The sequence below is a fragment of the Sceloporus undulatus genome, chromosome 3 (assembly GCF_019175285.1).
Source record: "Sceloporus undulatus isolate JIND9_A2432 ecotype Alabama chromosome 3, SceUnd_v1.1, whole genome shotgun sequence".
Lineage (NCBI taxonomy): Eukaryota > Metazoa > Chordata > Lepidosauria > Squamata > Phrynosomatidae > Sceloporus > Sceloporus undulatus.
This window is the reverse complement of record NC_056524.1, coordinates 35,881,529-35,894,961: the sequence shown is the minus strand read 5'-3', so window position 1 is coordinate 35,894,961 and position 13,433 is coordinate 35,881,529. Positions and strand designations below refer to the sequence as shown.

Here is a 13,433-nt window from a genome sequence, read left to right as displayed (position 1 = left end):
GCTGATCTAAGCCAAAGATGTGATAGAAGGAGGAGGTGAAACATCATATGATGTCAGCATGTGTTGTAGTAACCAGGTAGTTTGCATGGTCTGCTGGGAACAATTTGATGGACTTCTTCCAGTGCACACTCTCCTAAAGCAGACTAAAGTTGCTCCCACCGTATCTCTGCTCTGGACACCACTTTTTCCTTATCAATATTTTAGCCATCACATATCTGAGCAACATTCCAAACAAAATCCAGTTTTACTACTGATTGGGAGAGAAGTGAATGGCCAACCAGAGAGTGTCTGTTACAGCAGAGGGATGAGGACAAGACAGCTTGCGGGAAGATGTCAATATGCAAGTGATAGGAGCTGAAACTTCTCCCACTCCATGAATTTCAACATTCTCCCTAGCCTACTCCTGATATTAGAAGAAGCCAGGCTGAGCAAAAATGTGTCTAGAAAACAGAGTATAGCAAAATACACAGAGGAAGGATTTTGCTACTATTATTTGTGCCCCTTTGTTGGCTGTAAAACCAGAGCTTTCTGTTCCCATTCTTGCCTTCTACCCATAAGGACAGACACATACACGAACAACCACAAGGCTAATCCTCTTAAACCAATTGTATAAACCAGGGGTAGGTAACCTGCGGCCCGCGGGCCGGATGCGGCCCGGCGAGGCCTTGGGACCGGCCCCAGCCCGGTCCTGCCACCGATTGCTGCTGGGGCCTTTGGCGTCTCACGCGAGGGGAACAGTGGGGCAATTGTCTATAGAAGCCTCAGAAACATGCATTTATCTTAACATTTTTTTAAAAAATCAGCAAATTTTTTCGCGTGTCCTCCATTTTTTATTTAAAAAGTGCCCTCCATTTGAAAATTGTGTCCTACATTTGTCCCGGTTTATTTATTTTTTTTTTAAATATTTAATTATTTATTTTTTGGCTTCGGCCCCCCAGTTGTCTGAGGGACAGCAACCCGGCCCCCGGCTCAAAAGGGTTGCCTACCCCTGCTCTATAATCTGGTTTGACAGCACTGTCACTACCATGTCTCAGTGCTATGGAATTCTGGGAACTGTAGTCAAGTTTTGGTGCCATCACCAACTACAATTCCCAGAACTCCATAGAATTGTGCCATGGTAGTTAAAATGGTGTCAAACTGGATTATTTCTGCAATGTGGATACAGCCTATGTTAGTATTTATTATTTAAAATGTTATCTGTAATAAAATATAAACAAATTGTAGATGAAACCTAACCTGAAACAAATCTATTAGAAATGCAAAACAATTCATTTTTTGTGTTTCTACACAAAGATTTTGTTCTACCCAGAATTGCTATTAAGTACACATACCTACTGTGTTGTGCCATCTATTCACTGCAAAAAGTCGGCTGCAAGTCACGGTTACTACAGCAGGAATGGTAAGGTGGGGAAGCGTGTTGGCTGCCACATGTGTGACAGGAGAATTTGATGGAAATTTGAGGACCATTATGACATCCTGCTGCATCTGATCTTTAAACATAAGTGGACTCTGTGGAAGGAAACACTGTTGAGTAGAAAGGAGAAGAGAGCAGAAGAAAACAGAAGGGATAACACAATTAGTGAGGAGGTCTGAGGGGAAAATCAGGTTATGAAAGTCAGGAAGCATTTGCACATACAGGGGAAACAATGCTATCTGCACATCTAATGCTACAAATGCAGGACAGCAAAATTAGAAAAGCTGTTGCTGGAGCATTACACAGGGGCAAATAGACATTGGGCATGATTAAGGTTCATTTGGGTTATCATTACAGGGTGTGAAGGATAAAGTCAGCATTAACAAAGAAAAACTTAATAAACTGGTTATAGTATTTTATACAGTAAAAAAATGGTGTCAAAAGAAGCAACACTTAAAGTCATTCATAAGTTTTACATTATAAATAATGCAGTAGTTGAATAACATAACTTAGAAGACCTCAATTAAAAGTTCCATAGAAGCCAATGGTAAAATCCAATTTAGTGATAGTGACCAAACAGCATTAGTAAGTTATTCCCATTACATTAGGCATTTTCCTGACTGGTCAATGAAAAGAAGTGGGGAAACATCATATTAGTGACATAACACAAGCCCACCTTCTGGTTGCATATGTCTTTTTGTGTTGTTATGGTGGTTGGTATTCTCCTCCAGCCTTCACAACAACGAAAACCAACAGCCCTCCCCACCCATAATTTTGACATTGCTGCAAAAGCCCCCATCCATGGCCATTCCACGGCTGGCAGGAATTGGACAGTCATCTACTATGCCCCACAGCCTGGTACAATCCCTCCCTGCTCTGGCTCTTTACTAGTCATGAATGGCTAGGTCAGTGGTGGCGAACCTATGGCATGAGTGCCAGAGGTGGTACTCAGAGCCCTTTCTGTGGGCACACATGCCATCGCCTCAGCACAGAGTTTGTTACTAGAAAGCCAGGGGGACATGGCACTTTGAGATAATTAGTGGGTTTTGGGTTGCAGTTTGGGCACTTGGTCTCTAAAACATTTGCCATCACTGGGCTAGGTCATGGGGGCTATTGCAGCAAAATTGTTAGTCCTGGGGTTGGTGGGTGGGAAGTTATAGCAGTTTGGCCTGAGATGGACAATGTAGGATCTTGGTCATTTTGTAATGGCATGTGAATGTTATTATATGCTGCAGAATATGAACTTAAATATCAATTTACCATGGGGGAATGTGATCTGTGTGGCTGTTGTTGTAAAAAGAAAAATAAAGTCCTATTGTGCCTGCCTAGCCTATATACTTTCACCAATGGTTTTTTAAATGCTATATCTCCATCCTATGTAATCATGAGATTTGTAGTTTTTTAGCCTTTTCTTCCAAAGACTGCTGGTCCTTCACAAAACTACAAATTCCAGATGGAGCCATGGCAGTTAAAGTGGTGTCAAACTGGATTATTTCTACAGTGTAGATGCACAGTCAATAACACTGGGGGAGATGGACCAATGGTATGATCCAATATGAAGCAGCATTCCCATGTTTCTATGACAGATGTTGTTCATGTTTATCCAAAACAGAGGGAATATCATGTATTACAGTAAATATTACTTATGCTATCTTGCTCTATATTTGTGAGATGAAATAATGTCCAAAAATATTATAGTTTGGAATTTCTAGAAAACTCCTAATATTTCAGAAAATGAGAAAAGATCCCATTGTTTCCAGTTTAGCTGAATAATATCCTGTCCCCCTCAACCTGGAATAAATACACAAAATAATGGATTAAGAATGATTTGGAAGTTCAAACTGAAGTTAAAGTGCATGCTGTGCCCTCTCAGGAGAATGAGCAGGAGGTTTCCCACATGATTTGAACTACAATCCCTCACTTCTGACAAGTAGCCAATGTTCATAAATCACATAAATCATTTCCTAATGCTTCCTTCTCCTCTTGCAATATGATCTCCCTATAAGAAAATGCAGTGTTCCCCCCACCCTGCACACACACACACACACACACACACACAATGGTATTCATCAAATACATATTTATGATGATAGAAGCTCATTTAAAAAGTCAAGAAACTGGTGAAAAGCAAAGTCAGTGAGTGTGAAAAAGATGCACATTTGCCTATATATTGTAGCAAGCAATTTTTTCTGCACAGACAAGAGAGCTGGTGTTTGTGAGGAACTCAGGGCATATAAATAGAAAGTGTTACTTAAATTGGTATTTTATGATCTATAAAAGGATTCTCAGATTTAGAGGAAATAAATTCCCAACAAGCAGTTATAGCTCACCAGGTGCATGGCAGAGCTCCGAGGCGGATGTGGCTCAATAAGCAACTGAGATGGCGTCTGTCCAAAGTTCTGTATCTGTGCCTCCATGGCCTGCAGGGAAAGGAGAGTGATTGTCATAATCAATATGCATCAAAGAGATAGGTCAACACACTCCTTGACAATGCAAGCATATCCCAAGTCAGCCATGAAAAAAGTCCAGAAAATTCACCGGGTGCTCTTCTCCCAGGCTGCAGACTCATCCAAGTGTTAGTATTTTGTAGACAAGCTTTGCTTCTCCTTTCAAGCATGCTTCAGTTAACCAACTAACCATTCCTATTTCAAGTAGCTGGAAATGCATGTGAAAATGTTAACCTGCAAGGACATGCAGCTAAGATCTTTCATTGTACTAAATACAGCATGTATACCTTAATAAAGTCCTTTGTAAGGAGGAAAGTATGAGGATCTCTAATAAAATAAGCTTCTGGGATCTTGAAGGGGGGAAAATGAGAAATAAAATTCATGGAGAATGTAAATCTAAAATAAAATACCACAATATCCATGAAATTATAAATGATTAATGCATCTCTATCAAGGCACACATTTAGGAAATAAAGTAGGCTGTTAAAATAATCTTTGCAGATAATTTATCCTACATAATCCAAGAACCTATTTTAGGATATGTTTTCTCATTAAGTGCATGCTTTTTTTAGTTATAATATTCATGAATGTCCATGATAATGAAAAGGTTTAAAGATGTAGCCCACACGCTGGTATACCACAGTCTTTAAAATTTAAAGATCCAAACTGGTTGCAATTCAATACACATTTACTTGCATGTAAGCCCCATTGAACACAATGGAACTTACTTTTGATGTGTAAAAGACTGCACTTTTAAAGCAGAAGAAAAAAAATCATCCTTCAGTTCAAAATTTCTCAACAATCCTGTTCAAATTATAAATATTTACAAAAGAATCAACAACAGCAAGCTTTACAATATTTTTGATAGTAGACTTAATGGTAATAAACCCATGTTTTTTTCCTTACTAAAATGTAAACACATTTGATTCACTGAATTTCCAAGGAAATTAAAAATTGCATCAAAATGATGTAATGATGATTGTGATAATGGTAATAATAATGATATTAATGTTTTTTTAAAAAAAAAAAGCTAAAGCAATTTAACTATTGGCAAAGAGAATATAGAACAGTAAAAAATAGTCACACTGCCCTAAAAGCTATGATCTCAAACCATACCAATAAACACAAAGAGGGGGAAAGGAATGTGAATTTCTGTGGAAAAGGAGTTTCATAGTTTTGCTGCCACTACTGAAAAGGCCTGATAAAACTTACAAAACCTGACCCATTTTATGTTGGATAGCACATGTATTCAGAACCAAGATTTCTAGTAAAGGTCTTAATGTGTAGGTAGAGTTCATTAGAGTCAGTGTGGTGTAGTTGTGTGAGTGTGGGACTATGACTCTGAAGACCAGGATTAGAATCCTGGCATGTCCATGGAAACCCACCAGTGACCTTGGGCAAGTCACACTCTCTCAGCCTCTGAGGATGGCAATGGTGACTCCCTTCCCAAAGAAACTGGCCAAGAAAACCATGAACGGTTTGCCTTAAGGTCAACCATAAATTGGAAATGACTTGAAGGCATAACATCATCATCAACAACAACAACAACAGGTTCATAAGAAAAAAAGGTCAAGAAGCATCCTAATCCTAGAGCAGTGATTCCCCAATTTTTTTTATTTTTTTTTTATTTTATTTTTTGGTTATTGCTCCCTTTGCTCTTGGATCACAACCCTAGCACACCCAACACCTTTTTCCTGATATTAGTTCCACTGTTCTACTGCTTTCCCAGCCACCATCAGAACATCAAGAATCATTTTGGAATTCAACAGTAATAGCCAACATGTTTCCTAATACAAAATGTCTCTTACAAAACCAGTCACTTTATACAACTAAAAGTGTGTGGAAAAATTATGCACAGAAGCAAAGATGCAAACTGTAGGCAGGCATTAAGAAAGAGAGGGGAGAGTACAAATATGTTATGCTTCTTTTCCTTTAAAAATTGCAAATACAGTGGGCTCTTAGTATCTGGTGGACTTTGATGGATACCAGAACCCATGGATTCTCAACTCCCATTAAATACAATGGACAGTAAAATGGTATCCCTTATATAAAATGGCAAAATCAAGGTTTGCTTTTTGGAATTGATATCTTTTAAGGAATATCTTCAAGCTGTGGATGCTTGAATCCGTGCATAAAGAATCTGTGGATAAAGAGGGCCAACTGTACATAAAATAAACAAAAAGAGGGAAAAGAAGGAGGAGAAATAAAAATAAGGTTACATTACGTTAACAAGTATTAATCATGATAAATGAAACAGTAGTCCAATATAAGCAGTCCAGATGTCTAAGAAATAATGATTACAAGAGAGCATCCCCTGCAATATTTCACAAATGAAAACAGGAACACATGTGGCCAATGAAAGTCAAAGTGTGGTCAAGACGGCAAAAGTTATTAATGAGGAAGAACACACAAGCTAGGAGAGGCTGCAGCAGATTGCTTTTAATTAAGCCTATTGGGAAGGACACGATTCTGCTTCATCCTTTCATCTCCCCCCTCCCCAAGGTAACTGAGTGCAAACACGTTTACACTTTTGAATTCAGTTTTCAGAATTGAAATAAGCTGATGACAAAGGGGGAAAGTGGGGGAGGGGGGAGGGAATCTGGCACATTTTAAAAGCAGATGGAAAAGGAGGGCAACAGAGGATTCATCAGGACAGTTCCAGTCAAATTGGGATAGTCAGAGAGCATAAGAGACACACTGAAATGTAGAATTTCTTCAGGAGGACCAGTAGCCCCCACTATACTGATTGCACCTCTTGATAACTTGCATATGTAGTGCATTTATCACTGAACACACACTTTCTCTAATGGGATTTAATATTTCTGCACTGTGCATATGATACCTGCTCTTCAAGCAAGATAAGCATGTTGTTCTTCATGGAACAAAACCACAAAAACTGATATAAACTGTTTTCTCTGTGTTTTACTAACGGCAAGCTATAGTGGTGTATATATTATGGCAGTAAAATGTTCCTCATGCAAAATCATATGAGTGGTTAGAAAACAAGCACAATTTCTCTTACCTGTATAGATGGGATATTTTATTTTTTAAAATTCCCATTATTTTCATTGGCAAAGACATAAAAACACTTTGGCTCAATAATCATTGTGGAGTATTTTTTTCTTTGCCAGATTTGTTTGATTTTTAGGGAGAGGAATCTTACGGTGGGTTGGGGAGTCTGTGGTCAACCAGAATTACTCTTGACCACTGGCCATGCTGGCTGGGATTGATGGGAGCTGGAATCCAACCCTGTCTTGAGGGACATAGGTAGCTACATCTGCTCCCATGGAAATGGATGGAAATAATATTTTTAATGGTTAAAAAGCATATTTTTCAAGTGTCAAGAAAGCCTGAAAAAAAGAATCCTGGACTGAAAAGAACTGTAGCACTACAAGACTTATACTGCACATTTGCATGTGGTTGTTTTGTGCTGAAAAATAGCATTTTTTCTGTGTACAAAATAATATTTTAACACAGAAATATTAATTCCTGAATTAAAAACAATCCTGTTTTCTGTGCAGTAAAAAAAAAAAACTGTAGTTGGGAATTTGTTCTGCATAAAATTCACACCTGGTTGATATGCATAGGAAACAGCATTTTCTGTGCATAAAACAACACATTAATATTTCTGCATTGTAACATGATTTTCCTCACAGAAAGTGTTTTCTCCACAGAAAAATGCTGCTTTCTTCAGAAAACAAACACATAGAAATTTTGCACAGAATACAGTAAGTACTGATTTGTGAATAGCATTCAAAAACAGTGTGGTTTTCAAATACTTTCCTGCAGCAGGAAGAAAATTCTGAAATTATTTGTTGGTAACTTTGAAAAGAAATTTAGGCAATGTCCATACTGCAAAAATAATCTGGTTTGACACCCTTTTAAATGCCATGGACCAATGCTATGGAATGCTGGGAACTGTAATTTTGTGAGACATTTCGCTTTCTCTGCCAGAGAGATCTGCTGCCATAAAAAACTACAATTGCAAGAAACTCCATAGCATTGAGCCATGGCAGTTAAAGTGGTGTCAAACTGAACTAGTTCTGCAATGCGGATGCAGCCTCAGTGAAGAATTACATCTCTACTCCCTAGATCAGTTTTTGTTACAGTCTTTTACTCCCAATATATTACATTGGGAGGGAACAAAAAAACAATCCCAAAATCATGAATTCCATTGTTTTTTTAATGGAATGTTTATTGTACAAGGCAGTCTTTGTTTACAGAAAGACAAATGCAAAAAGGCAAGTGGATGGAATTTGCAAACATTCCAAGTTGTAGAGGACAATATTCTAGAAGAACTGCATTACAGACCTACTTCTGCGTAAAGTGTGCAATGAAGAGTACACCAGGTCAAAGGTTTACCTAATAATGATGGCTGAAGAAACTGTCAAGACTTTTTTTTTTTTGTCAAATAACCTTCCAGAAGAATCTAACATTTATGCAGAATAATATTTTGATTTAAATAAAAGGTGAAAAAAAGAAATAAAATAAATAGGTAACAGCATTGCATCATGCTCATTCCTGTGCAACCAGCCTGCTTCTCCCCATGTTAAATATTTAATCATAAGAATGTGTGGAGAAGTAATACAAATGTTTAATGCCAAACAATGTCTATTGAGGATATAAAGGTTTCTAGAAAAAAAGGCTCTTTTGATTAACAGTTCAAGCAAGTAACCCTTATTTTTCAGTATTTCTGAAAACATTAAGGCAATTTTCTTGTGCTTTTAAAGCATCATGTTGATATAAAAATGTTGCATTTAGTAGCTATATTAACCATGGACATTCATCTGCCACTTTTTACAGCAGTGAGTGAAGCAATATTTCTTTTCTTTTGCAGATGCAGCAGAGGAATGAATTAAATCTTGTACAGTGCTGCTGTGTTTTAATTTACACATTTGCTTTCAAGATGACCAGTCTCTAGCAAACTCTGATTATACAGCTACAAATTCAGTTTATACCAGTGGTATTGATTTTACCTCCCACTTATAACAGATTTATGTTAACAAAGAGAGAATCTGAAAACAACAGTAACTTCTAAATAAGATGGTCTGTTTAAAGGATAAGGAAGGAGCTCTTAAATTTCTTCTGTCAAAGGAAGCCATTATTTTACAGCTAAGTATGTCTTATTTAGTAGGTGCTGAGTGACTGTTTTACCCCCTAATCTTTCACATATAGAAGTCAATGGCAACTGTTAGAATTTTCAATGCAGCAAATCTGGGCACAGCTCCTTTGACAACTATGAAGCGCAATCCTGTTCAAATATAATGTTTATATAATTCAGTTTAACAAGATTGATGTATTCCTGGGCATTACATTTCGAACAGAAAATCTGGTACTAGAGGTGGAAATAACATGAAAGAATAGGTATAACTTCCTACACCCCCACCAGATGATGATGATGATGATGATGATGATGATGATGATGATAATAATAATAATACAATTTATTATTATTATTATTATTATTATTATTATTATTATTATTATTCGCGAGTTTCGAGTTTTATAAATGTCTTACATTCATACTAACAATATGCTCATGTGAACAGAAATAACCCAACCAGGTAACCTAACATTCTGAAATCTCTAGAGACCATTTAAAAAAATCTTTCCAAAATGTATCTAGGGATGACTTCACTACTCTCCTCTTATGCTTTCCATTTTGGTGGCCAAACCTATTGATCTATGATTTTTAACATGCTGGAGGTAGCTGATGAAGCAGGCTTATATGCTTTCCCCCCTTTTCTCTCTCTTTTGCTCTTCATGCATGCTCAGTAAGGAATTCTGGAGGCAGCTGTTGTTTACTTTGCCTGTTGAGCACACACAGTTACAAAAGGAACAGTTACAGTAAAATCCTCCTATTTCCCACATTAAGATTTGTTTACTGCATTGCTTACTGCAGTAAACAAATACCAAATACTGATTCTGCTAAAACAGACTTCTAGCAAGACAAAAGATACAGAAGACTACTAGTGCTCGGCAGACATAAAAAGACTTTAAATATGAACTTCTTTGTCAGAGGCTTTGTTAACTGAGGTATTACTGTAGGTGTTCCCTTATCCCAGGAAGTGAAGACTTTGATAAAAAAAAAATCTCTTTGAAATATTTGTGAGTGTAACAGAAAATGGAACAATATCCCAAAATGTTTATTTTAAATGCATGAAATACCTTTTATGTCAGTACAAAAATGATTTGTGGTTTTTGAATTCTTATTAATTTTCAACAAGTCTTCAGCTATTTTAAATCATAATTCATGAGAAAGGTATTGATAGGAAAAATTGCTGTCAAAAATTAGAGACAGGATGCATCCTAACAGTTTATTTTTATTTTTTATTTATTTATTTATTTATTTTTTGCAATATAGGAGGAAACTGCTGTAAAAGCACATAAAAGACTATGTGTTCCCATATATTGGAAACACCTTAAAAAGCTAGTGTGGTGTAGTGGTTTGAGCAATGGACTATGACTCTGGAGATCAGGGTTTGAATTCTGGCTTGGCTACGTAAACCCACTGGTTGACCCTGGGTAAATCACTCTCTCTCAGTCTCTGAGGAAGACAGTGGCAAACCCCTCTGAACAAATCTTACCAAGAAAATTCCATGATAGGTTCACCACCTTAGTCAGTTGCCATAAGTCACCATAAGTCAGAAACTATTTGAAGGCATACAACAACAACATAACCTGCATATTTTATGCAATGTTTGAAGCTTCATTTCAAGTTACAATAGCATTTAATCTACTAAGTAAAGCTATAGAAAGCATCTCCTGAACAAACTGTTGTCAGTTGGGGCTGCAGTCTTGAGGTTTGCACAATTTAAGGTTTCTAAATATATATTTACACATGACAGTTAATGTTGACTTGAGCTACATTCCATTTTGATTTACACATCCAAGGGTTTCCATGGATGGGCTCAGAGAAGTTTCACACATGATGGGATGCCAAGTGCCTGCTTGCATCCTGCTGTATGCTAGAGACTGAAGGTGTAACCCATCATTTAACTTTATGAGAAATGCAGTTGAAAGCACATATATGTCACATTTACACGTTATAGATTAAATCTAGACTAAGATAGTTGCACTTAAGTTTCAGAGCAATCAATGAACACTGACACCTAAGTGCAATTAAAAAGGGAAGGGGAAACTGATGCTTTTAAAGGTTAAAAAATGTTTTTTCGGTGTATATTTTCATGGGCTATAATGCACTTTTTTGGATACAGACATTGAAAGCATACCCCCCGCCGCCATTCTGATTTGGCAGGGATCGTTCTTATTAATCCTCTGTTGTTCCACTTTGCCTGCTGCTTTTAAAATGTCCCAATTTCTGTATTCTCTTTCCATCTTCCTTCTTTGTCCTCAGCTTATTTCCATTCTTACAAACTAAATTGAAAGGGCAAAAGTAGTTTGTACCCCATTAATTCAACGAGGGGAGAGGACAGGAGAGGGTGGAATCTCGCCACTCCCGCTAGACTCTGGCACAAGCAAACTGGTGCAGCCCCTCCTAGTTTGTGTGTTTGTCAATTTGACCATAGATGTTGTTTAGCCACACATGTCCCAGTTCTCATCTGTGAAATGTTGGAGGGTATGTGAAACCTTATGCTTAAATTAAATTGGTTAGTCTTTTTTCTTCTCCTTTTAATAGGCAGATTAATGTGGCTACCTCTTTGATAAATGCTATTTCCTTCCTTCATCTACTCTTTTTCATATATAACCTAAATTTAATTGCTTGTCCAAACTAGAGCAATTCAATCAACTGCTGAATGCCAAGTCAACATGTCTGTGAATCCCGCTGATTCGGTGGGTCTACTCTGTCTTTAGATACACACTGATATAAAGTGAATGCTCAGTTCATGTTTTCCTCCTTCTCCTTTTTAATTTGGTATGCCTAATGAATAGCTGGGGCAAAACACCTTGTGTGAATCCCAGGGGAATATACCTTGATTGTAAGCAGGAGAAATCTGCAGTCACATGGAACTCTTTGAGAGTCCCATGCAATATTAATAGGAAAACATCTCATATAAAATGAAACCTTGGTATCATTTAATAAGAAATACTGGGAACTCTATCTGGCAAACAGAAGTCCAGATACTTTGTGGATAAACCATGCCAATGACAACACCTGCACTTCAAGCCCTTTGGGGAATAATTTGCTTCATCTGAAAGAAAAGAAAGCTTTTTGTGTGTCTCCTATTCTCTAGATTTGTCAGTCTTCCTTTCCTTGGCTTCTTGCTGTCCTTCCCTCATGCTCTCTTTTTCATTTTTCTATTTACTCTATTTGATGGTTCATTCTGGCCAGCATATTTCTGAAATTGGTTCCACGCCTCTGCACCCTGCTAGACTATGCAATACTCACTAGATCCTTATAGTTATAGAAGACTCAATTTTCAAGAATTAAACATGTGTGCATTTAACCTTATGAAAATCAAAAGACAACTGATTATAATCCATAACCCAGGAAATTATTGTATGGATGGACTCTTAAGACCAGTTATTCTGCAACTAGCATGCATAATCACCTTTACTCTCAGTGGGATTTTCATGAAAGTCATGCTAATATTTACACATGTTGCTTGTTCTGTGACTTCATGTTGTCTCATACTTATGGCAACCTTAAGTGTTTCCTAGGCAAGATTTGTTAAGAAAGGGGTTGCCTTTGCTTTCTGCTGAGGCTGAAAGGTTGGGACTTGCCCAAGGTCACCCAGTGGGTTTCTATGGCTGAGCAGGGATTCAATCCTTGATCATTCTGACCAGGATATTTTTGAATTTCCAATTTCTTGGAGTCCAATTTCAAGAAAGTCCATTTTCCTTGAAGTCCAATGCTCAAACCACTACACCATGCTGGCTGTCGTTTACACATGGTAATGCCAAAGTCTTAGGTTTCTAGCACCTGGTCCATCTGACTGGACCCTGTAACAGGGCTGGGCCATAATGTTCCTCAACAATAAGCCCCAATCAGACTGCTCCCTGTTGGGCAGGGGAAGAAAATCCCTTTGCTTCTCCCCTTCACATGTGCAATAGAGGATAATCCTAACTAGAGTAGACCCATGCAACCAATTGTTGAGTTGACAATTGAGTCAACATGTAGGTAAATCCTATTAAATGGATCTATTATAGTTATAATTAAGAATAGGATTTAGGCCACTGTGAGGAGAAAATTAATAGGTCCAGGATTTAGTGGCTGAGATCCTACATCATTGCTGTTTATCAGAAATAAACACCAGTGGAGTTACATTCCATTTGCATCATGAACTCCCTAGACTGAATACCTTTGTAGTGCAACACATGTGATTCACTAAAATGTACATGGTTGACATGATGCTGCACAACTGCAATGCCCTGCTACAGAATGAGCAGGTTGCATAGACCTTGCCTGTTGTGCATTTGTATGTGTTCCACATGCGAACCACTGTTTCTGTCCTTCTCAGCTGAATATGAGCATTCCTTAACATCCAATAAAAACACCCCATTTGCATAATACAACGCAAGTCTAAGCATGTGACTAACAGGATACTGGCTGATATGTTATAATAAGTACCCAAAATCTGGGAATGTCAACATTTTCATGTGAATGCTGA

General features: G+C 37.6%; 1 protein-coding gene across 2 annotated transcripts in view; it reads right to left on the bottom strand.

Moving 5' to 3' along the window:
- Positions 1 to 13,433, bottom strand: part of LOC121925368 (neurobeachin-like) — a 126,805-nt gene that overhangs the window by 27,541 nt on the left and 85,831 nt on the right. Inside the window, exons 9-10 of one of the 2 annotated variants that reach the window (XM_042457434.1) lie at positions 3,745 to 3,834; positions 1,332 to 1,524 (exon numbers count right to left, since the gene is read on the bottom strand). In XM_042457434.1, coding sequence (XP_042313368.1) covers positions 1,332 to 1,524; positions 3,745 to 3,834 — 283 coding nt within the window. The remainder of the gene's footprint in view (positions 1 to 1,331; positions 1,525 to 3,744; positions 3,835 to 13,433) is intronic. The other variant, XM_042457435.1, reaches the window with a different exon arrangement.